This window comes from Arvicanthis niloticus, chromosome 21 (assembly GCF_011762505.2).
Source record: "Arvicanthis niloticus isolate mArvNil1 chromosome 21, mArvNil1.pat.X, whole genome shotgun sequence".
In the NCBI taxonomy this organism is placed as follows: domain Eukaryota; kingdom Metazoa; phylum Chordata; class Mammalia; order Rodentia; family Muridae; genus Arvicanthis; species Arvicanthis niloticus.
Genome location: NC_047678.1, coordinates 11,218,151 through 11,244,054, shown reverse-complemented (window position 1 = coordinate 11,244,054; position 25,904 = coordinate 11,218,151). Strand labels below are relative to the sequence as shown.

Below are 25,904 nucleotides of genomic sequence, written 5' to 3'. Positions count from 1 at the left end.
ACTTGAGGACAGAATGTAGCAGGCTAGGGAGCCAGGATGAACATGGTGCTCCAACCGGAGGGAAATGTCCCAGGAAGAAATACAGAAGTAGAATCTGTCAGAGGGAGGGAGACGGGCGCTAGTCCCTTTTGTGACACTGTTCCAACTTCCTGCTGAGGAGAGCCCCGATGGGCTGGATGCTGAGCAGCTAGAGAGATTGTAGCCTGCCTCTCTAATTGGCTGAGGGTGTTGTGTGGCCTCTGTTTTTACACCAAAGCCTCTCTGAATCATCTCATCCTCATGTCTAAAGGGCTAATCCCAAGCTATAAAAGTACACACAGCAGTGTGGGCTTGGGGAAAGTCACAGGAGCAGCTGGCAGCTGACCTTTCCATCCTCTGTGGATGTTGTCTGGCCGTGAGCTGCCACCCTCTCTGGACCTTCACATCCTCTTGTGTAAGAGACTGACCCCCAAGTTATAGAAGTACTCACAGCAATGCCTGCTTGGGAAAAGTCAGGGAGGCGGCCGCTCCTTCCCCTGGCTGGCTCACTGCCAGGCTCCTTACACCACTGGACACACACCAAGGTCTCCACACCCAACAGCTGTCCCTTCAGGGCTCTTCCCTCTGCTAATTATGACTGGGCCACCCCACATAGGGTTGGAGTAGACAAGGGATGACTTGAACCTTACTGTCACCTCGATATTGCAAAGAGCTGTCTACTGCCAGTGTTCCTCCCGAGCCCTAGTTTCTGGTCATGGAGTAACTAAATAGGAGGTTGTTGGAGATGAGATGAAGGGCTCCTCACTCTCCAGGCCTGCTTCCCACTCTGCAAAGCCCTGTCTTTGAGAACACTCACGAGCAGGATCGCCCAGGCCTGAAGAGCGGAGGTGCAAGGATGCTGCAGCCCTTCCACCATAACCAAGAACTTCTCAATCCAGAAAACTTCCTGGAGTTCTTCAGGTCAGTTGTCTTAGACTAGCAGACTCCATTTCACCGCATTACCACCCTGACAGGTTCCCTAGGTCCTGCCTCCACCCAGCTTCCCCTATGCCCAGCTCCCTCTCCTACCCAGCTTCAGTGTCATCTCTAAAAGCCCCCAGAATGTGTCCCTGACTGTAAGAGAGCCACTGTCCCTCTATACCCACCTATAGCGCGCACACACCCCAAACTATGCACCCGTCACTTTGAGTCACTGTGCTTCCCACTTTGTATACAGAGAGTCTGCAGACAGGTTCCATATGTGACCCGGCAAGAGCAAGCCATGTCTCATTCTACTGGCTCAAGAAGCAGAGATTTGTTGGGAACGAGGGGTGTGGTCATCCAGGGATAGTGGGTGGTCTGTACATTGTGCTGAGAGTTCCTCGGGCTGTGGAAACACTGCTGTACACCCATTCAGCACCCACTCCTTCAGATCCCCACCCCATTTGGGCAGAAACTTATCTCCTGTCCTGCCCCAGCAAGGAGCTTGTGGATGGGAGATAGGACAGCCCCTCTGCCTGTTGTGGAGGGTCCTTCTGACTTCCCCTCCTCCTGAACTTTGATCCTTGCCTGTCACTCACAGCTAGAGCAGAGATGTGTGCCCTGACCTGAGGTGCTCAACTAACTCTCTCTCTCTCTCTCTCTCTCTCTCTCTCTCTCTCTCTCGCACCTTCAGGTGATGGGTCCCATTTCCATCTGCAGTGCAGGCCTCAGGCTCACTGCCTCTCCTCCTACCCTCGGCCCAGGCCCCTGGCCAAGGCTCTCATACATTCCAGCAGCTAAAAGAACACAGAGACTTGTCTGTTCAGCTATCTGTCCCAGAGCCAGGGTGCTGGGTGGCACTCAGGGTGGGGCAGCTGGGAACAAGCCCTGCGGGTGTTTCAGGGTCCCCACTATTCTGATTTCCCAAGCAATCTCATTCCCTGCCCCTCTCTGGGGGAGACTCACCTCCTCCCCAACCCCGGGCTACATCCCTTGTTCAAGTTCACGAGGTCAACCACTTGGTAACTGCAGAAATAGTAATGGCAGCCATGGCCATGTACTGACTGTGTACTGTGTGATAGGCTCCGTGCTAAGTGTGCCCCGTGCTTTCCTGGTTAATCCTCACAGCAAACACTGAGGTGGCCCGTCATGATCCCCATTTTTGGAGGCTTAAGGACTAATGTAACTCATCTGCCAACACGAGGCAACTGGGCCAGTGTCCAAGTTTCAGTCACCAAACGGAACTCTTCAGTTTCCAGTTGTCACCCCTCACACAAACCCCTCTTCCAGGGGAAACCGGTATCCATGCTCTCACATCCCCCAAGGCCCTACGCGTGCATCCAGGCTACCACTGTGGGGAGTGGGTTTCCAGAGAACCACAGCACACTGAGCAGGCCCATCTCTGCTGAAGCTTTTCTACCCTGACATTTGAGGGATAAACAAAACGTAACTCCACCCGGGCAGAGGGTAAGAGGAAAGTGCTGACAGCAAATGAGAGATGTCACGGAATTCTGGAAGCTGGAAAGCAGATGGCCAATCGGTAGCTGACTTGGGAAAGTGACAGAGGCTGAGAGCTAAAGCCTGTGAGGAGAAATGATGGAGAAGCAGAACACTGGAAGACCCAGGATCTCAGAGCACCTTAGCTAACTGGGACCAGTAGAGTTGTGGACAGAGCTAATCTGAAGGTTTTTACTCCGAAGACCCAGGAGGATCTGGCCTAGGAATCCCAGTCACAGGCAAAGGCTGACAGTAGAGGATCCTACAGAGAAAGGGACACTTAGAGTTTGCACAGTGAAGGCTGGGACACCAGCAAGCCCTGCCCTATCAGATATGACAGACAACAGCAGACAGATGTAACACTCTCCTGGTAGAATAGCATCTTTCCTGGGTATCCTGAGTCACTCAGAAACATGAAGTCAGTTTCTAACATTTAAGGATGCTCCCACTTCCACCACAAAAAAAAGCTGCATCCCGATAAGGTCTTCATCAGTGACTCAGAAAGTCATAGTCAAAGCTATAGATCTCTCAAGAGGCAGCTGTTTCTCCACTACACATTCTGTATGTGAAAAGCTGACTTTGGCATCTCAGATAAAACTGGCACCAGGGAATGGACATGTAGCCAAGTTTCCAAGATGGTGCCTGGCCACACTTGAGACCCTGGGTTTAAAAAGCAGTATCACACACCTGCTCTGCACAAAGTCCAAGGGAATGGTAGACTGTGTGCTAAGAGGTTGGTTAGGTGCCCACTGAGGTGGCTCAGCACGTTAAGTGGCTTCCTATCTGAGTGCACACAGTTGTCCTCCGACCTCCACACATGCACAGTGGCATGCAGGCTCTCTCTCTCTCTCTCTCTCTCTCTCTCTCTCTCTCTCTCTCTCTCCACTCACATGCTGATAAATTTTAAAGGGAGAGAGTATGAAGCATCTTAACTTTAAAAACAAGAGGAGGAAAAGGAGGTGCAGGGAAGGAATTTAAGACCAGGGAGATGGCTCAGCAGGTAACGGCCCTTGCATGACAACCTGAATTAGATCCCCAGAATCTAGAAAACCAATGCCCATAAGTTTGACCTCCATACATGCGCCACAATCAATAAATAAGTGTGTAAAAAAAAAAGAATTTAGATTTAAACTCTTTCTTATTTAGAGCATTAAGTAGGAATGCAAACTAGCTCAACAAAGAAGGATGGACAGGTGGCTCAACAGTTAAAAAGCATTGACTACTCTTCCAGAAGACCCGGGTTCAACTTCCAGCACCCTCATGGCAATTGACAACTGTTTACAACTCCAGTTTCAAGGGCTTTGGTGCCCTCACACAGACATACATGCAGGCAAAACACCAATGTACGTTAAAATAAAGTTTTAAAAATGGCTCGGCAAAGTAAGAAAGGAAGGAAAAGCCTTCTACCTTTGCTGCTGACTTTGCTTGCCCTCACTGGGCCGTGAACCTGTCACCTATTTTCCAGTGTTGCTCTGCATCTTCTGGACTCCATACACTACTAGCTCTCCCTGTTTGCAGTGGTCTCACCTTCACCCCTATCTGGGGGCCCATGAGCTCCTGCCCATCCTCCAAGCCACAGCATAGGTGCACTGTCCAAGAGGACCCTTGAGGCACTATGTCTACCAGGATGTCTACCAGGTGGCCCCCACATCACACTCCCCGGCACTGCATCCCACCATGGGACAATGACAGCAGATACACCAGGCCCAGGACTTACTCAAGGAACCTGGTGATGTAGTCGCGGCTGCAGCGGGACCAGGTGAGCGGAATGCCTCTGTCATACAGGAGCTGTGGAGACATGATGAAAGGCCGTTTCCCAATGGACTCACAGTCATTGCCGGTGCCGTCATGCTGAATGCCAAAACTGCGTGAGAGCACAGGCCCCAGGGGCAGGTAAGCAGCAGGAGGCCCCCAGGCCTCCTTCCCATGGAGGCCTGCAAGGGGTACAGTCCCAATTCCCAGGGCTAGCTCTGTCTCCTAATGGCTGTGTGGCCTTGAGAAAGCCACATGCTGTCCCTGAACCTCAGTTTCCCTAATACAGAATGTGGGGATGACAGCAGTATACCCTGGGTTTCCCATCTACATGTATTAGCTAGTCAAGAATGAACCTGTTTAGCGACCCTCACAGCAACATCCTTGTGCCAAGAGCTAGCCAATAATGGCAATTCAGGAGACACAGATGGAAGTCTATTGCTAGAAGTCTATTTCGACCCTACAACCTCACTGGCCCAAGATGACCTCAGGCTATGACCTTGAGTTAAGAGGTCTGAGCTACTATGTCTCCAGAAAGTCTCCAGAGGTCATCCTTGGGAATGGCTCAAGAAAACATTCCTGAGCACCAGCTATGAATCATGCCTGCTACTAACTCACTCAGGCCTCCTCACCTCAGAGAGGCTGTAGAACCTGCCAGAGTAAGACAGCCAGGAGGACTAGAGTCACCAACACAGGCATGGCTGTCACCCAGTCAAAACCCTCTGGCCCAAAGTGCTATCTGGGAGCCTACCAATGAAGCTTTAGCACAATCTAATTCACCAACTCGCCAACCCCCGCACAGATGACAAAGGGCACAGGCAGAGATGGCACCACATCTAGCCTCCCCTGTCTATGTGGAACCCACAGAAGCCCAGAAAGGACATGACACTTGCCCAGGGTCACAGAGCAGGTGGGAATAGAAGCAAGTGACGAGAGTAAAAGGGGCCAGCACTGAGAGCAAGAAAGGTGCCAAGGCTCCATACACTGACTGGCCATTCCCACTCCTCTCCCACATGACACACTACAGATGGGTCTCAGTGATGTCCCAGAGGCCCCTCTCTCACTCATAGGGGACCAGTCTTGTTGAGGAACAGAGACAATCCTGGGGCTTTGTGGTTGGAACTGTCATCTTAAACTGCTTTACTCCCTCAGCTTTTGTGACCCAGGAGCCCTGCTGGCTGGTGCCCAAGAGTAGAAAGGTAAAGTCGGTTCCTAACTGGCAGTGAGGGCAGGTGAGTTACCTGTGTCCTAGCTCATGGGCCACCGTGAAGGCCAGTGGCAGGCCAGTATCCTCACTGACACTACAGCTGAGATGAGGTTGGCACAAGCCAGACACATGAGACAGGCCCAGGGTTTCGCAGGGGTGGTTCATGGATGCACACAAATCCTTCCTGCAAAGAAAGAAGTAGTCAGAGACTGGCTTAGCCCAATGCCAAGAGGGCAGGGAGAAGGCCAGGCTACCCCAGACCGGGCAACTAGGGTGTCATTTCTCCTCACTCTGACATCAGACATGCATATGGCCACTTGAGAAGCAAGTTCACATATAACCTTCCCAACACTCACTGGGACCTGACAAGGGAATGCGTGCCTAGAACAAACTTTTGTACCCTTCTAGCTGCCACAGCCCAGTAGAAGGAAGATAAGTTCAGGTGGAACACAGACTCAGAGCCAGAGGTGGCTCAGTGGTAAAGGCACTGTGGCCAGCTTGATGTCCTGAGTTAGATACCTGGAGGCAGAAACAATGCCTGCAAGTTACCCTCTGACCTCCATACATGTGCTGTGGCACACATGTGTGCGCGCGCGCACACACACACACACACACACACACACACACACACACACACACACAAATACATAAATAAAACATCTCAAAGTTGGGGGAAGCCGGGCGGTGGTGGCGCACGCCTTTAATCCCAGCACTTGGGAGGCAGAGGCAGGCGGATTTCTGAGTTCGAGGCCAGCCTGGTCTACAGAGTGAGTTCCTGGACAGCCAGAGCTACACAGAGAAACCCTGTCTCGAAAAACAAAGACAAAACAAAACAAAAAAATTCAAAGTTGGGGGAAAAATAAATAGGGTCTCAGAAGGTAGGCGAGAGGGAGAAAACTGCCCTAGAGAATAAGTGACATGAGAGTGATTTTGAAGGCAAGTGCTCTGGAATGGACTCTTGGCCACCAACCTACACTGAATAGCACAACACTGTGATTGCACACTCTACACATACCACACACACACCACACGTACGCCACACACATCACATACACATATACAGTCCACGAACATACAGAACGTATACCACACACCATTCATCCATCCCACACACACCACACACATTCACCGTACACCATACATACACAAGCATGCACACACATGCACGCACATACACACACACACTCACACACCACACACATACATACACACAAGTACACACACTCACACACCACACACACACACTACATACACACACACACACACATGCAATCACACTCACAGACATGCAGAACCAGTGAGTCCTGAACACGTCTTTGGGTTATACCTCTATCCACTTCCTGCTTGAATTATCTAAACTGGACAAGGCATGACTGTGCGGAGCTTGGGTGGCTGCAAGGTGGTTCAGTACTGCTTATGACAATAACATGAGAACCCTCTATTCTAAGGCGCTCCCACCCTTCCTGGTGAGATACCTGGTAAGCAGGATGGCAGTGTCGTGGTGCTGCGGGTGGTCGTCCCCCTTCATGTTGATGTTCTTCTGCCACCTACAGAAGTTCCTCAGAGTGTCTTCCGCATGATGTGTGATCTTTAAGTCCTTCTGCGTGGGGGGAGAATGGAGGCTCAGGACTCATACCGAGCTCTGGGGCATGAGGCTAATTTGCCCCCACACCAAGACAGGAGTCAGAGATCCAAGGGACAGATTGACCAGGCCACCCAGCCCACCACCCCTCTGGCTGTAACTGGACAGAGACTATCTCAAGGACAAGAAGTGTCAGAGGACACTGTCAAGGCCAAGGAGGCACTCAAGGCACAGGGCAGGAGAGCTTACTGTTGGGGACAGCTTGGGACTATGTGACCTCTCACCTCCTCATCTTCCAGTATGATAAGACGCACAATGCTGATGTGAATGGGGTTCCCGATGCTTGGATCGTGAAAGAGTCCAGCCACCTACCCAAGAGGGATGGGGAGGGGAATCAGGTTACAACCAGGATATAGAAAATGGAAGCCAGTGCCTACCCCAGCCACTCAGGAACATGCACATTTGAGCACACACATGATCACTCAGGGGGGCCTACCAGCTGCACACATTACTTGGACATGTATGTACTAGTGCCTGCACGTCTCCATACCTAACACTCACACTGCCCCAACCCAGCAGTGATAAATCACACACAAACTCCTTCCTCCCAGGTTGCTTCCTAAGGCTCTGGCCTATTCTGGGCAATAGCTTGAGATCTACTTGCAAATACTGACCCTCCACACCCATCCCCTCCACAGAGCCAACAGCAGCCCAGATCTCTGAGTGACAGTTGCTTAGCATGGAGCTGACTCTTCTCTTTCTCTCCTGGGGAAGCCAAGACCAGCCTTCCCAAGGAATAGACATGAATGGATCCTGGGAGCCAAGGCAGAGGGTTGACCTTGGATATTATGCCTCAGAAACTTTCTTGTTTGTTAATTTGATTTATTATGAGCAAGCTTATTACAATGTGTGAATGTGGACATTCACTTGGCTCCTCCATATGAGGAGGTCAGAGGCCAACCTTCAAGGGTTCATCAGTTCTGGACATCAACCTCAGATGCCCAGGCATTCCAGGCAAATGACTTTATCTGCAAAGCTCTCTCTGCAGCCCTCATCTTGTTTGAGACAGCGTCTTCTTTTTTTTTTTGTTTGTTTGTTTTGTTTTGTTTTTGTTGTTTTTTGTTTTTTGTTTTTTCAAGACAGGGTTTCTCTGTATAGCCCTGGCTGTCCTGGAACTCACTCTGTAGACCAGGCTGGCCTCGAACTCAGAAATCCGCCTGCCTCTGCCTCCCAAGTGCTGGGATTAAAGGTGTGCGCCACCACCGCCCGGTGAAACAGCGTCTTCTTTAACCTGAAGCCTGCTGATTAGTCTGTGCTGGCTAGCTAGTGAGCTCTACCTGTTTCTGCCTCCTGCATACTGCAATTACAAGCGTGTGTCACCTTATCTGCCTTTTTTATGTGAGTTTTGGGGATTGAGCACCTGGTAAGAGCTTTGCCAACTGAGCGTCCCTCAGGCCTTAGATGTTCTTTGGCCTCTGGACAGTTGAGGAAGGGTTCTTGGCCCTGGAATTCTGTTCTTCCCAGTGAAAGGAGGTCAGATGTGGAGATAAAGTGATGCTAGAGGCTACTATCACCCCACATTCAGGATGGATGTCAGCCCCTTAATCACCCACAGGGGAATTCAAAAGCCAACCCACCTCTTCCCAATAGAAACTGCTGGGCCCTGGAGCACAATGCCTGATCCGGAGCCTGTTATGTTTGAGTAGTAGGTCTCACTGTGCACAAGTCTTGACACACACACACACCCACTTCTGCTCCCTAGAGCTCAGAAGTGAGGTGAATCCTGCTAATTATAGGTGGTCCTAGCCAAGCTGCAATCTCTTTCAATCTGAGCCCTTAAGCAGTGACACTGGGAAGAACAGGACCTGGGGGTGAGAACCTTCCTCACTCAAGCAGAGTCTTGAGTGAGACCCCGGAAGCAGAAGGCTTCAGGGGCCTTTTGCTCCTTAAGGAGCAAGGAATCAGTGATGGTATCCAATCCAAGGACTGCCTCGGAACTGCACTTCCTCATGAGGTCTTGGGCATGGGGACTGTGATATTAGCTGGTTATGAGCAGCCATGACTATAGCTCCATTTTAGAGCCCTGGATTCACAACCATACATCCTAGCTAACCACAGAGATACTTCTTTTAAGGTGGCAGCAAGTGAGCCCTGGCCTTGGGGGCAGATAGTGCAGTACAGAGCAGTAAGATCCTGGGAGGCTTACAAGGATCAGCCTGCTGGCCTGCAGGTTCCTGCCCCTTAAGGAGGGGTCTGGGAAGAAAGCCTTGACAACAGAGTCAGCAAGGGTGGGGCAGGGCAGGGATGGATCAGCCACAGTCCCCACTGGGTAGGCCTTTGGAGACCAGACTGCCTTGTCTGGCTCTGCCTTGCCTCTTTGACTTGTGTGGTAGATTGAGTGAAAATAGTCTTCATAGCCCCATAGGGGGTGACACTATTAGAAGGTGTAGCCTTGTTACAGGAAGTGGTCACTGGGGGGGGGGTTGAGGTCTCAGATGCTCAAGCCACACCTAGTGGCTCAGTCTCTTCCTGTTGCCTTCTGATCCAGATACAGAACTCTCAGATACAGAAGGCTCCAGCACCATGTCTGCCTGCATGCTACCTGCTTCCCACCATGGCAATAATGGACTGGACCCCTGAACTGTAAGCCAGTCTCAATGAGATGTTTTCCTTTATAAGAGTTGCCTTGGTCATGGTATCTTTTCACAGCAATAAAACCCTAACTGAGACAACTTGCTAAGTCCATACCTCCGAGATCCTCTGTCAGCTCAACTGTCAGATAGAATCAAGAGCAATGAACCCAGCCCACAAAGTACTGTCCCCGTCAGCCCACAGACTTGCTCAAGGTCACCAGCTAGTAGACCTCAAAACTGAGCAGATATTTCCAGCTCAAGGTTTGTAGATGTCTCAGATAGGACTAGTCTAATTAGGTATGCCTGTCCCCAGCTTAGCACAGATCCAGACATAAAGCAGGGAGGGGTTTGTTCAGGGCAGACCATATGAACCAACCAGACCATATATGTGCTCTCAGGCAAACACAGATCTGGGGAAGCCCCAGCCTTCACTCACTCCTCCCAGCAGGGTGGCTCGGCACTCTGTATGGTCTGGGGCAAGGTACAGTGCAATTCAGTATCAAAGAAGCCCTATGACTATACTCTATAATACATCCTCCTTCCAGGGATCCTGCCAGGGCCCTGCTTCTCTCTATACTCAGAGCCTGGAGACCTCCTTCATGCCTGGAGCCTGGTCCACCATCTGGAAGCCAGTCTGTCGGTATACCAATCCATATCACCCTTTATGTCCCATTGCAATGTCCTCTCCTCTGCCACCCTGGCCACCCCTTTAAAAACTGTAGTAACCTCACCATGTTCATGACCGTCAACACATAGCTCTCCACTTGCGGCTGCCCGTGATACTCCACCATCTTGGAATCAGCCACTACCAGGGTCTCCACCCACTTCTCTTTGCTGACTGATCGCTGCTGCCTCCGCTTCTGCTGCTGCTCTTCCCATTGTTCTCGCTGGTGCTCCAGCTCTGGGGACACTGGAGGACAGAGATGATGTGGGTGAGATTCCCTCTCCCCCCCCCCAGGTACTGAGCTGTAGGGCCCCGAAAACACAGGTTGATTAGTCTGGAGTAGAAGCAGGAGAGAGAGGCAGAACGTCCCTCACCAGTATCCCTGCTGGAACTGGCTATGGGCAGCCCAGCCACTGGAGAAAGAATGACTGACGGAGTCAGAGACACCATAAGCAATATGAAGAGAGAGAAGAAGATAAATTATCAACATGGACAAGGGAGGTGAGTAACAGTAGGAGGGACAGTCCTACCTGCAGAACTGTCAAGCCCATACCACAGGTTAATCAAGCATCAAAGGCTAGGGTGGTCTATTTAAATGTTTGTGGCCCACTAGTTCAGTGGTTCTCAACCCACCTACTGCTGTAACCCTGTTATAAAGTTCTGCATGTGTGGTGACCCTTAACCATAAAATTATTTTTTTTGTTACTTCATAACTATAATTTTTACTACTGCTATGAATCATAATGCAAAAATCAGATATGCAAGATATCTGATATGCAACCCCTGTGAAGGGGTCATTTAACCTACCCAAGGGTCTTCAGTTGAGAAACACTGCTCCAGTTCAAGAGAGCTGGGCTTGAGGGTGTTCAGAGAGGTTTCTAGAAAGGACATGAGTACCCAGGCAGTCCCTAGCCACAACTCTGCAGGAAGGTACATACCTTGCACTCCACAGGTGCCTGAAGCCCTTGAGTCATCCTGCTGGGCCTGCTTCCTAGAGCCTTGGTGCTTGTACACCACATGGGGCTGGGCATGTCCAAGCTGAGCTGGAACCCCATCCAGAGGCTCAATGAAGTAGTCCTCATTGGAGAGCTGGAACACACCTCTCTGGGAAAAATTCACCAGGGTCACCGGTGGAGGGCTGGCACATGGTTGCCTTTTCACATACCCTACCCAGTTGAACCCCACCTCTACAATCTGGACCCACAATAGACAGATAGGGCAACTCCCTCCTTCTGGGCTGTTGCTAATTCTTGTCTTGCCATTCTACAAGCCAAGGGCTTAAAAGCAAAGCTCGGGCCCTTACTAGAAGCCTCTTGAAACAACTCCATGGATTTGGCCCAGCCCTGACACACACCATTAGGATGGAGAAAGAGATCTGTGTTGGAATCTGACAAGATGACATTTTACTCAGTCCCAGACGACCCTCCTGAGTCAGGTGGCCCATGTCCATGCCCCCAGGATGTTTTGCATCTCCTTTGCCTGCCAGTCTTCTCCAGCCACCATGCTCCCTCCCAGCTGACCACTGCTTCTCCTCGACCTCTTCAGTCTCCCTGGGGCAATGAATCACTTCAAAAGCAGCTCTATCACACCCAAAGCCACCCAGTTGCCATGACCACCAAGATATCCTGCTTCTCAAGTTCACAGCTGGCCAGAGGAGGGAAGCTGGCAGAAGCGCTTTGGGCACATCTGCCTGGCATAGAGTTCAGAAAATGGAAGGTCATGAGATGTAATTCAGGCAATCCACCACCTCCCTCGCAAGCTGGAGACTCTAATAGAAAGGCGATACCCCTTTTAGACTTTCCCTACTAGCACCAATTGGACCCTTGGGGTCACTCGGAGCCAAGAAACCCAGAGTACCAGAAAGTACACCTGCTTCAGGGACTACAGAAGGGGCTTTGAATCAGCCACCATCTCTGAATGGTGACCTTAGGCAAGGTCTGCTCGAAGCTGTTTTCTCAACCGTAGAATGGGAAGACCTCCTCTGCCCAGCTGCCATTCAGGCTCAATGAGAGAAACTGCACCTAAGAAGCAATCTCCTAAACCAGAATAGATTACTGCACAGATGAGCTTCTCACGCCTAGGGACTGTGCAGTTCAAGGTGCATGCCATTTGTTGCTGGTCTCGTGGATTTCACCTGAGCCATTATAGCAAGAGCCCTTCAGAATCCATGGATGGCTGTGTCTGTGTCCCCCACCCCACCCCACCCCCCTGTTCCTGCTATACACCCTCGGGAGCTTGATGGTGCGGAAAACAAATGAATGCTGCCTAGATCGAAGGCGCTTTAGCCTTTGGGTAGTGGAATCCCACAGGTGATTAGGAACTATCTTAGAGGCTAGCAGAGGTAGGAAGAGAGGGATTTCTGGGGTCTCTAGACTGGGCTGGAAGGCTAAAAGACAAAGGTTTCAGCTCATAAGTGAGTCTGCAGAGAATTACTCATAACTGGCACCCCAGGGGAAAAGGGGCCAAATGCTTACTTAGCCTCTGCAAAAGCTGTTCCACGTGGGGTCTCTAGAGTAGCAGCTTCCTTCCTACCCAGGACATTTTCAGAACTTCAAGAATTGGATCCCAAAACAAACAAATAAAGCCAGGACATAGTAGGGCATGCCTTTAAGCCTAGCACTCGGGAGGCAGAGGCAGGAGGATCTCTGAGTTTAAGAACAGACTGGACTACAGAGTGGGTTGCCCAATGAAGGCAAACAAAGATTCTAGGACACATAAAACTTTCGAGCTTTCTGTCCTTCAGAACAAGGAAGTCTGCACTGTCATTTCTGTTTCCTTCATGAGCACAGAGCTGACAGAGGAAAGGTAATGCCACGCCAACCCCAGCCCTCCCCACACGAATCCCAGAGAACTTACTAGGCCATCACAGGCACTGATGGCTGCAAAGCCGCCTTCCAGCTCTGGGTCCTGGACATCACCAAGCAAATGGCAGGCTGGGACGCTGGTTTGGATGTGCACATGGCCTAGGCTGTTGCGACGTCGGATCTCACTCACAAAGCCGGGAGCCAGGAGATAAGGGTTGGTGGTCAAGTTGAAGAGCAGCTCCCGCCCTTGGTACTGCAGCTGGTAGAAAGCAGATGAAGCCTGCGTGGCAGACACATCCCGCTTGCGCACCACCCGTGGCCACAGCTCATAGGACAGGAAGGAGCCTCCAGCATCCACTCGCACCGGGTGCACAATGTCCAAACCCGCCCGGCCCTCAGTCACAAGACCTGCAGAGAGAAAGTAACATTTAGGTCCAAGACAGACTCAGGGTTCTAGCCAATCACCAGGAACTAGAGAAGGGGCAGCTAAGAGATGGCAGGCTACCTAGATGCAAATTTCTACAGTGGCTAAGCATGGTGAAAAAAGCTTGTAATCCCAGCACTCAGGAATTGTAGAAGACTGAGACCCTGTATGGAGTAGGAGGGCATCCCCCACTACATAACAATACCAGAAAAACAAAACCAAACTCTTCCCCATGTTTTTTAGCAGCTTTAGTGTTTCATCACCCGATGCCTCAGTTTCTCCATCTGAACTACAGTAACTCCTTAACCCATCTATCGCCAGGCTTACACATCAGGAGCCCTTCATCAACTCATTGTCAACATAGCAACCAGGAGCCATGATCCTCTGCTCATGACACTGTGGCTACCACCATCCCACTTAGAGCACAGCACAATGTTATAGCAGTGGCACATGAGGCCCTAGGCAAGAAGGCCTCTCCAATCTCATCGCCAACTACTTCTTACTTCCCTCTGCTGAATCTCCTCAGCAAGCCAGATGTGTCCCCACCTCAGGATTTTGCATTGTTGTTCCCTGTGTCCGAACAACCTTCCCTCAGTCTCCCACCATCTTCCTTCACCTCTGCTCTGAGGTATGATGTTGTCAGAACAGCAGCTTTCAACCCAAACCCGGTCCTCAGTTAGTAACAGTCTTCGCCAAGAGTCGTGCCATTCTGAGTGCAAGCGTCAAGGTAGAATGACTCTACCTCCTGTTCACACAAGTGAACAATTGCTATTGCCAGCATTTTGAGGACTGATAACTAAGTTATCTGTGCCACTAAGGAAAGACACGTGTGAATACATCAAAATAATACCAGAAACACCAGATGTGGGAGCTTGTCACACCAGATGGAACCTTCTCACCTTGCACTTTAAAAGAGCGCCAAGATTGAACATGGCAGGCACACTGACCTACCATCATGAGCCTTGTCCAGGAAAGCTGCCACGGTGAGGGACCTTCATCTGTCCTGGGGATTCGGTTCAAGCAGGTTTTTTCTGTCAGGGACATATGGCCCACTTAAACCTGACACTCAAAACTGCTGCCACCTGGACCTGCATTTGCTAACCCTGAGTCCCGACAGCTCTGTGGCTTGCAGTTCGTGAAACTTATTTGGTGCTGCTTTCAAGCTGGCTGCCTCTCAAACCCACTCTGTAACATTTATACATTACTGTATGAAGGATAATGTGCCAGCGAGAGTTAATATTAGTAATTAAGATGAGACTAGGGGCTAGGACGGATGGCTCAGTGGGTAACGTGCTTACCACGCAAGCACAAGGACCAGAGTTCAATCCCCACCACCATGGTTTAAAAAAAACAGGTGTGGTAGCATGTATTCATAATCCCAGAACTGGAGCAGGCAGAGAGGAAAATCCATAGGCTTCCTGACAAGCCAGCCATTCTAACCAAATCAGTGAGACCCTATCTCAAAGGAGGTGGACAGAAGTCCTAAAGATGACACCCAAAGTTGTCCTCTCTGACTTCTGCACATGTACATACATGCTTCTCGCGCATACACACACACTTCAAAAAATAAGAATAAAATAACCTGTATATTGAGGACTGGAGAGAAGGCTCAGTTGGTAAGAAGACCACTACACAAGAGTGTGAATCCCCAGAACAAAAGTCTACATGTCCAGAAAAAGCTGGCTGCAGTGGTATTTAACTGTAAACCCAACTCTGAGGAAAACAATATGAAGATAGGCAGGTCTCTGAGGGTCACTGGCCTGACTAGGTGAACCACCAGGCTTCCCGGTCAGTGAAAAACTTTCTGAAAAGATAAGGTGGAGAGCAACTGAGGAAAGACAATATCTACCTATGATCTCCACATGCATGAATACACAGAAATGTGTACACACATACATTATCAAGTACACATCCACCACAGGGGGGGGAGGGAGGGAGGGAAGGAGAGAAGGGGGGAGGGAGAGAGGGAGGGAGGGAGGGAGGGAGGGAGGGCAAACCTGTTTGCTGATAACTATGAGTACCAAATGATTTAAGTAAGGAATACCCAGTGAATTACAGCCAACAAATTTAATGTAACTTCTTGCACTGTGTCTGTTTCTAACATGGTTCGCACATGATATCCTCCTTAAAGCCCTTGCTCAAACATCTCTCTGTGAGGCCTCTCTTGGCCATTTTATTTTAATATTATGACTCACTGTCTTTCTCTGTCCCTGCTTTATTTCCCCCCACAGCAACAACACACCCTGCCACTTAACGTTTTTTTTGTTATGTGTCCCTTTGTTTCCTCTCTCCTCCCAATGTCACTTCTAGGAAGGTAAAAATCTTCATATTATTTCTTGAAAACTGTAAGTGCTAGAAGTGTTTGGGACACAGTTGTGTTTCAGGAAATATTTGTTGAATGAATGTGTAGAACTGAATAACAATAGAACGTACATTGCAGGGGCTCTTCTGAGGACTGAGCATACTAAGTCACAAATAGCAGTGGCTGGCCCACTAAACTCAGCAGACATTACTGGAATTGTTACTAGCCTGGTGGGGTGTGTCCTCAAATGCCTGTGGGATACGCACATATCTGTTGCCCTCCTGGGTTAGGGGGAGGACCATCCAGATGGAACCCTCTGGTGCCTCTCTACCCCTGTCTCAGTGGAGCACCTGTGACTTCTCTCTTGGAAAGAGTCCTTGTGAAGCAAGAGCCCGTGAGCTGGAGAAAGTCTGAAGACCTCAGCTTAAGCCCCTAGGGTTTGAAAATTACTCTATCACTCTTAGACTGTCCAGAATGGAAAAAACATTCTTCATGTTGTTTGTTTGTTTGTTTGTTTTTTCTGTGCATCCTTTTTTAGAAAAACATTTTTAAGTGCCTAAGAAACGAGGAAGATTAAAAAAAAAAAAAAAAAAAAAAAAAGGTCCACGATATGGAATTACAGCTCTCAAACTAACCTTGAAGATGGAGTGCAGAATTGTGTGGTCGTTGAGTCATTAAGCAAGGTCTAATGACAACACTAGCAACTATGGCTATTTTGAAGTAGTGATGAGAAATACAGCTCACTTCAAGGTTTCTGCCTCGGTGAGACAAGAAAATTACTTGTAGGGCTGGAGAGAAGGGTCAGCAGTTAAGACATATACTTCTCTTGCACAGGACCTGGGTTCAGTTCCCAGCACATATGCGCAGCAGGTCACAAACACCTGTGGCTTCAGTTTCAGGGGATTTAATATCCTCTTCTGTCCCACTCGGTCTCCTATACACATGTGGTACACATGCACGCACTTAGCATACACAAAATAAAATAATTTTTTAAGTTAAAAAAAAATGTACGTGTAGAGCTAGGGAAGATAAGTCAGTCAGTAAAGTGCTTGCCTTGCAAGCATGAGTTCAATCCCCAGAACGACATAAACATCCAGGTCAAGTGATGCACAGTAGGTAATCCCAGCACTAGGGAGGTGGAGAGTGAGGATCCCAGGGACTCCATGGCCAGCCAGTCCAGCGAAATTGACTAGCTCTGGGCAAATGATACGCACTGTCTCAATGGAAGTGAATGTCATTCCTGAAGATGATACCCAATGTTGTCCTCTGGCCTCTACACGCGTGTGTTAATATTGGGATTCATTGATAACGTTCATAATTAAATACTCATACTTTATAAATTAAGTGTGTTAGTCTTATTCATAATTAAAGAAAATGCTAAATATCACTTGAGGTTATAAAAGTTGTGGGTATAATATTTTTCCAATCCAGGTTCATTGCTTCCTGGGATTTGTGGTCCCTCAGGCTGAAGACTCTAGGTTAGGGCTCCAAGAATAAGGTATATCAGACTGCCTTCCGGGAAAGAGAGCAAATGAGGGCTCAGAGAGGTAGAATAAGCTAAAGCCGCACACTGAGAGTGAGAGAATGAAGACTTGACCCCGTTTCCCAAATGGCTTCTCGTCAGTCATATCCATCTATACTCTCGGACTTCTGTCCTTTCCCATCATCGATATGAAGAAATTTGATTAGACAAGTTGCCTAGAAGTTCATAGCTCGTCTTCACAAGGAATCTCAGGCATGCAGCTCGGACAGCAGTGATGGATAGCATACATACGAGTATGTAAGCCTGGGTGTAATCACCGGCTTCGCAAAACTAGTGCCACACACCTGTAATCCCAGCATCTGGGAAGGGAGAAATGAGGATCAGAGATCAAAGGTCATCCTTAGCTGCATAAGGAGTGTGAGTCCAGACTGAGTTATTTAAGACTCTCAAAAACAAGTTGTTTTTTTTTTTTTTTTTTTTTTTTTCTGCACACCTACTGAATTGGTGCTGGGAGTCCCCTGTTCTTCTATTGTCCCCAAGCCCTTTTCCTCTCCAAAGTTCCTAGACTCCAGGATGAACTCGGAAACTCGCTGCTCTGATTCACTGAGGTTTTCAGCCCGACATCTAACCCCTCAGGCCCAGAGAAATGTTCTGGTCCAAGTGTCCTGCAGACATATCTGGAACTCTCTGCCACCTGCCAAGTCGGGAGGCTAAGCCTACTCAGAGGCTCAATGATGGCCATGTTACAGAACCAAACCCTCCCTCAACCTGCTGCCAAAACTCACGCAGGGTGCCACTCACATGCCAATAGTGTGCCCCTACTCAAGATGTGACCCTCTGCCCACGGCTGCCCTGACTCTCTGAGAGTCACAGGACGAGTGAGCTGAGAAGAATCGCTGTGTGGCTCTGAGCAAGTCTTTCCAATCAATGAACTTCAGGGGGTGGGAAGTGCAAAGAGTTCCCAGACTTCCTGGACAAGAATTTTTTAAAAACAAATTCCCAGGCCCCATCCCAGACTCACTGAATCAGCATCTCCGCAAAGGAGGATGAGAAAGCCTTTTTTTTTTTTTTTTTTTTTTTTTTAGCAAAAGCCTCAGGGAACTGGGCTGTGAGTGAACTTGACTGACTGACCTTCAGTGCTACCTACAGAGCTTTGAAAAGCTACAGGCACATAAGACCTTAGCCCACAGACTGCTATTCTGTAGGTTTGGGGCTCTAGGGTCCCAAGATGCATAGGCTGTGTCATAATACCTTCCCAGGGGTTCTAACTGGGTCCTTTCAGAGGCTAGCATGCTTGCTGCCCTGGCATCCTAATAAAAGTATTTGGTCATAAAAGTATATGGTCATAGATACTAGTTCTATTTATTGGCATATATTGAAAAAATAGTCAATTTATAATGTTTAAAAATTATATGATATTTACCCCACACACACATACACACACACACACACACAAAATTTCAATTCCAAGCCTTCCTTGAAGTCTTGTTATCTACACACGTCAGACTAAATTCCTACCTGTCAAAAGTGACTGGAGGAAGGCAGTGAGTCCTCCTTTGAAACCTGTGTTCCCATCTGTCTCTGTCTCCACTACTTAATATTGTGGCCAACACTGAGGCTGAGTATAGATATTGTCTGTTCAGTATCATGCATGTATTTTCTTTCACTCAGAAAAAAAAAAAAAAAAAAAAAAACTTCATCTCTAACCAGAGTGGGAAAAGTAATAAACAGGCCAAGAGCCCATTGTTTCTAAACAAATCTGTCTTGCCACCAGCCTTGTTTGCTCATTCTGTTATGAAATGCTGGGTTCACAGCACCTGGTGCGTGCCCTAGATGCTAACTGTTTGGGGGCATTTGGTGTTCCAAAGTCCAGGGAAATGCAAAAGACGCTACCCTACCCTCATCAAATAGAGAGGTTGGCATGGGGTATCCACAGCCTCTGACCCGAGTGCAGTATAGAGAAAGTCCAAGCAAAGGGAGGCGATGCCTCTTGCTTAGACTGGAATGAACTGGGATGAGGAGATCTTCATCAGAGACTGTAGATCTCAGGTCCTCACGGTTGCTCAGCACAGGCTGTGTGAACTGAGTCATCTCCTTAGCCGTAAACCATGTCAAGAGATAAGCACAGTGAATTAAAAGATGACTAATCCTCAGTGATGTTTACCAGAAGACCCTGGTGGCTGAAATTATCAGCACCTAGAGGCAGTGAAGGATAATTGCAGGTTCAAATACATTCACACGTGGGGACCGACGCAGGAACAGAAGAGCATCAGAGCTGAAATTCCCTTGGAATAGCAGCTGGCACCACCCAGCAGGGTGCCAGTGGCTCATGGCAAAGTGTTCTGCCAGGTCAGGTCTGCCTTGATATGACTGAGCTCCTGCCTCATAACACATACTCCTGTGATAAAGACTCTGTGTCACCCCTAGGTGACAACTCTCGCTTCAGAGCTTCTGCCAGAGAAATGCCAACGTCGAACTAACCCTCACCTCACTATCTAGAACCTAAATTACAATCCAGCCCTTCAAATGACCTGCAGAAGTGCATATACTCAGGGCTTACAGAGCTATGCAGAGGAAACTACAATGGGTGTGAGGGGTGGGGGAAGTCATAACCAACTGGGCAACCCCGGAGACCTTGAGAACAATATTAGTATAAATTCTCCTAAAACCTGAGCCTAGGACATGCTCCTTGACGTTCCGTTCAGTGGCAAGAGTCCATGATGCTCAGGAAGAAAGACAAAGAGGTCTACAGCCTCAGAGTCAGAAATCGCGAGACCTGAAACCAGAGGGCCCCACACTACATATGTAGAGGGATTCCAGAGACACACAGTCCACCCTGGTGGGGAGCAATGCCTGGATTAGTGAAGGAAGGGTTCCTGGCCTGCCGGCATCCCAGGCCACAAATCCATATAGCAAGACTCATCAAAGATGAGAAATCCTATAGTGTCTGTCTAACAGAGTAATAAAGATAACGGCCAATACATGGCAGTTACTACCCAGTAATAAGCAACTGATCTTCAGTATTTCAGGCCTCATAAAAATCCTAAAAGGTGGACCTCTCCCGACCACATACACCTTCCAAGGGCCCAGGCCCAGGGGCTGTTTCTGCTCTCTTTCCACTGCCCTCTCTGACAGTTCACCCTAGTCTTTTAACCTGTTTCTATATCCATAGAAGAACTTTTCATACATGTCAGCAGCTGCCTTGCAGTTCTGATAACAGATTATGAGAAATAAGAATGAGTAAGGCTGGATCCTAGCAGGTACTCACTTACACATGCACACACCGGGCTTTCTTGAATGTCACTGTTAGATTAATCCCAAATGCTGCTCTCCTCAGCCACACCCCTCAGTGGTTTAAATGTTCCTGACATCCAGGCCCATAGCTACAGTATCTTCACCAGGAAGGCAAGTGGCCTAATCCTGCGCAGGGCAGATTGAGGTCACCTCTGCCCCATCCATACTGGTCCAACTCACCCAGAGTCCATCCCTCCAGTCCCTTCACCCCTGTCATACTCTTGAGTCCTTCACCTGCAGATACACGACCAACCCCCATTTGGCCTGGAGCTTCCTAAACACAGGCCCTGGGGTCTCCCACATCCCTAACTCTCACAGTCCTAGGCCAGCTTCTCCGGACTCTACAGACAGAAGCGCGCTGCAACGCAGGTCGCAGCCAAACAAGAGCCTGGATGCTGTCCAGAGGCCCGTCGGAGGCCGGCCGGCCGGCCGGGCGGGTCTGGGAGAGTTAACCCAGGGCGGAGGAAGAAGCTCCGGCTCCTCATTCCCCTCCCTTGAACACTTGGGGGGAGGGGGAAGCAGGAAATGCAAGGGCAATGGGGACCCAGACCCCCGCGCCCGCCAAGCTGGGAGGAGCAGCGGCAGACCCCGGTAGAGCTGCGACCTGGCGCGGTCCCCAACAGCGTCCTGGCTAGTTTGCTTTCCAGGAGAGTCACCCGAAGGAGAGTGCAAGAAGCCGTGTCTCTCGTAAATCGTCCAGCCCACTCAGAGGAGCGCTCTCCCTGGACAGATGCACTCAGCGCTGCACGCGCGTCAGGGAAGCCGAAGCCCGAAGAGTGCAAGCTCACTCCAGGGGCAAGTCCCGGATGCCAGCTGAGTGGACAACTGAAGGATGGCTCCCGGTGGGTGCAGCTTTTCTCAGCTGCCAACACAACCCCGGCTGAGCCCCAATCTCAGGGTAAGCCGGTCCTGCACGGGGTGCACAGAGAAGCGGCTGGGGTTGCAGGAAGGATGGCAGGGTCAGGCGGGTCCCAGAGGCTCGGCCACCCACCTGATGCAGGTCCGGGGACGTGGGGCGCCAGAGCGCACAGGATTAGGAGGAGACTCGGACCACGGTGCATGGCCAGGACGGGGCGGCCTCGGGACGACCCCTTGTGCACGCCTTCGTCTGCGCGTTTGCGTCCCAGCCGGGCCTGGGTCGGACTCAGGACATGCCTGGCTTTAAACTCTTCCCAAGTTTCAGGTCCTGACTCTAGCCGCTGGGCAGCTGCACTCGCTCCTCCGGCAACAAAGACTGCAAGGCCCGCCCCCTCAGCCAGCTGCCGAGGCAAAGAAAGAGAGCGAGAAGCCGAGAAAAAAAAAGAAAGAAAGAAAGAAAGAAAAGGAAGGAGGGAGGGCGGGAGGGGGAGCAGGGCGCCCACCCCCGCCCCGCCCGGCGGGCTCCTGCCCCCGCCCCCACCGGCCTCTCCCCGCCCCCGCCAGGCCTCAGAGCCCTGCGGGCGGGCCACCTCTTACAGAGCGCGGTCCCCACCCTATCAACTCTGGCTCCGGACCGCCCGCAGGGCTGCAGACGTCCCCTGGTGGTGGAGCAGACCCAGGCCATCAGTACCCTCTGAGGTCTCCCAAAAATCTGGAGTTCTGCTGTTTCTTGTCACTTATCTGTGTTTCGGGAGCCGTTCCTGGGTCCCAGGCAAAGAATGCCTGCCCTTCAGAGAAGGAAACCTGGAAACCCCCAAGGAATCGAGATGGCAGGGAGGAGGCAAAATCCGGGGGCTTCTAGATTTGTGTCCAAAGTGAACCCAGGAGAGAGGCCTGGGCCCTTCTAGACTGGGCAGCAGTCCGCTGATTCCTTGTCTCCAGAAGCTTTCCGATGTGTTTCCCCTGCAATCAGCAGAGTTCTGCCAACAGCCTGCCTCATATTCCCAAAAATCTTCTGTCCTTGGTGGCACTAACCCTGTGTCTGGCTTCCACGTTCCCTTTAGCCTATACTTCCAGGAGCAGACTCAGGAGAACACACACACCTCACCTTCACTAAGCATGGCTCTACCCTGAGAGTAATGTACTTGTACTCTCTCCTTGGCCTCTCTTGGTGTCGCCCACCGAGGTACACAGAGACCCACAGTCTCATTGGCAGTCTCAGTCTCTCTCTCATACCTAGGAGCTCACTTGTACCCCTCTGCTTTCCAGTTCTCTTAGCTCTAGGGAGACATGTGTAATGGGTCCCCATCTGCTCTCTTCAGTCATCCTCAGTGACTCCATCTTAGTTCCTTTAGGTCTTGGGACCACCCGAGGCCGTGACATCCTTCTGCAGCCCAGACTGCTGTACACTCACCTTCTGCACTGTCTGTTGGTTTGTTTGTTTCATTTTTGTTTCTTCTAGTCCCTTGTCATCTTTCTTCTCTCTACCCTTTGACCTCTTCTGATTCCATCTCCCCTCTCCCCCCACCTCTGACACCTCTGACAGTGGCAGGAACAACTAAGGCTACCTCATCTTCCCGAACATCTCCCACCCACTGCAAAAGTGCCGAAAGTTGGCACCTAACTGCTTTCTCTTCCTCTGGATATGTAGAGCAAACCCTTTGCACTGTTGGAGAATGACTTCACCAGGACGATGGGACCCTCTCCCTCCCTCTTCCCCAAAGAATTCAGTCCCAGTGTCCTCTTCTGTCCGTGGTTTCCATGAGCTGATAACCCTCAGTGTAAAACATTGTCTTCTTTGTAGACACTGATGCACCCCTCTGTGGGTAAGTATCCCTTGTAACTCCTACTCGCTCATCTGTCCTCTTCTCAAGCTTCTCCAGAGGGTTGTTTATATTAGTTGCCCTCCTGCTCAGTCCCTCATCTACCCTCATACAAGTCTCAAAGCCAGAAATCTTTACTTTGTTCAGCCACTGCATCCCAATCATGCCCTCTTCTTAGCAGGCTGTTCATTCCATAAGTGCTAGGTTTCATTGCCCGACCAAGGGATGCAGCTGAAAAAAAAAAAAAAAAAAAAAAAAAAAAAAAAAAAAAAACAAAAAAAAAAAACAATGAGAGGCACATTGAAGAAAATAAACTGCATGAAAACAGAGGTCTCTTTTCTATGTGGTGGTCACAGAAAACTATCATAATTACATAGCCATTTGATCTGTGAACCACAATGACCAGACAGAAACAACTGCATGGAAGAGAAAAAGATGGACACATACTTGTCATACTTGTCAAACGTTCGAGCCTAGCTTTTATGTTATTTCTTTCAGAAAGTCTTTGCAATCCCTCTTCAGGGTTCCAGAATACCCTATCACGGCACTAATCATACTAACCAGCCATTGCCTGGTATGAGTCTGCCGGTCCCACCACTGTGAACTACTAAGGCTGGCTTTTATTGATCTTTATGAACCTCACACCCAGCATAGCATAACCTTTCCTGGCCAACATAACCTGTTTCCCTTATTTCATTAGCCAGTCTCCAAGGCCAAACAGCAGATTAGAGGATTGGGGGAAGGGAAATACCACATTAACATTTCTTATTTTTTTATTTATTATTTATTTATCTGGATATTTTGTCTACATGTATGTCTGTGCACCAACAAAGTATCTGGTACCCATAGAGGTCAGAAGAGAGTCAGATCCCCTGGAACTGGAGTTACAAATGATTATGAGCCACCATGTGGTTGCTGGGAGTCAAACCTGGGACCTCTGAAAGAGCAGTCAGTGCTCTTAACCACTAAACCATTTCACAGCTCCCTCCGGTTTCCATCATGGCCCAAGCCCTAGTCTATATTCTCTTCACATCCTGCTGAACACCCTCATTGTAAACCTCCTTGGGAACTACACTGAACATAGTGGTGTTATATTTAATACTTTAATTTTCCTCTTACCTAGCTAGCTAGCAGATAAATGAGACTGAACCATTTATTTACTTAACAAGCTTTATGGGCACAACAATTGAGCAGCATAACTCTATTTTAATCCTCTAAGCTAATCGGGCTTCTAACCAGCCAAGACCCCAGAGACACTTGCATTTTATGGATTACTTTGCTGGAGCTGTTTTCTCAAGGTGTCTCCTGGACTCTGTCCCTGTGGTCCCCACCTTCGACCCCGAGCCCAGTAACTGAAGCCCTCTCTACTTCCATTCTCGCTGGTAATTGAATTTAACCACTTTTATTCAACCAATAGCTTTAAATTGGGAGCAAGGTTTACACAACAAAGGCCAGTGTAAATGAGAGAATTTTTTTCCTAGAGACAACCAGATCTTGGGGTTCAGAATTCAACCTTTTATAGCCTTTTATACATAGTACCAGATGAACCCCCAACACTTCCCCTTTTTGTCTAAATGAAAAGTTCTTTCTCTTAAAATAATAAATGACATATAACAAATATGAAACAATTATGAGGGGCTGGTGAGATGGCTCAGTGGTTAAAAGAGCACTGGCTCTTCCAGACGACCTGAGTTCAATTCCCAGAAAACACTTGGTGGCTCACAACCACCTATAGAGAGATCTGATGCCCTCTTTAGTCAAGTGAATGTATATGTAGCTGAACACTCATACATTTAATAAATAAAATTTTTTGTTGGTTTTTGTTTTTTGTTTTTTGTTTTTGTTTTTGTTTTTGTTTTTTGTTGTTTTTTTTTTTTTTTTGATTTTTGGTTTTTTGTTTTTTGTTTTTGGAGGCAGGGTTTTTTTTTTTTCTGTGTAGTCCTGGCTGTCCTGGAACTCACTCTGTAGACCAGGCTGGCCTCGAACTCAGAAATCCACCTGCCTCTGCCTCTCAAGTGCTGGGATTAAAGGCGTGTGCCACCACTGCCTGGCAATAAATTAAATTTTTAAAAAAGAAACAATTATAAAAACTATTAAGTAGGAATTAAATTTACAATGTACAGTCTGTTTGGTAAGTTTTTAGTAAAGTACTCTAATATCTATCCTGTTTCGGTAAGTTTTGAGTTCTGTACCTAAATAATTTTCTATATAACTTGAGTATAACTATATACCTATATATATAACTAATATATATTACATAACTATATAACTAATAACTTGTATTACTAATTAAAATATATGTTAATAATAACTAATAACATAAATAACCAACAACTTATATTATTAACCTAAAAACATCTTCTTAGATCTAAAAACAACCTTTTAAATCCTAAACTACTTAAGCTTAATTGTGAGACTACAACTATCTAGTCTTCAACCCCATCAGAGACCTGAGAAGGAATAAATATTGCCTGAGTATGCAGGAAGTGCAGGCAAGCAGCTTCCAAAACTATAGAAATGACAGAGAAAGTTGGCTGCCTGAACAGTCCCCCAGAATTTCTCTCAAACATTGGAGCATTATCTTCAGCCTTCTGGTCCAGAGTATCTGACAGACCTTTCTATGAGGAGGGATTTATGAAGGA

General features: G+C 48.8%; 1 protein-coding gene across 4 annotated transcripts in view; it reads right to left on the bottom strand.

Annotated features, from left to right (window-relative positions):
- Adamts7 (ADAM metallopeptidase with thrombospondin type 1 motif 7) overlaps window positions 1-21,888 on the bottom strand; it is a 37,068-nt gene extending 15,180 nt beyond the window's left edge. For 3 of the 4 annotated variants that reach the window (XM_076918122.1, XM_034484015.2, XM_034484016.2), the window contains exons 1-8: window positions 21,573-21,887; window positions 13,131-13,486; window positions 11,213-11,378; window positions 10,342-10,520; window positions 7,262-7,345; window positions 6,871-6,995; window positions 5,430-5,579; window positions 4,154-4,300 (exon numbers count right to left, since the gene is read on the bottom strand). In XM_076918122.1, coding sequence (XP_076774237.1) covers window positions 4,154-4,300; window positions 5,430-5,579; window positions 6,871-6,995; window positions 7,262-7,345; window positions 10,342-10,520; window positions 11,213-11,378; window positions 13,131-13,486; window positions 21,573-21,642 — 1,277 coding nt within the window. In that variant the 5' untranslated portion in view covers window positions 21,643-21,887. Of the gene's footprint in view, window positions 1-4,153; window positions 4,301-5,429; window positions 5,580-6,870; window positions 6,996-7,261; window positions 7,346-10,341; window positions 10,521-11,212; window positions 11,379-13,130; window positions 13,487-21,572 lie in introns of all 4 variants that reach the window. The other variant, XM_034484014.2, reaches the window with a different exon arrangement.
- Between the last annotated feature and the right edge of the window lie 4,016 nt (window positions 21,889-25,904).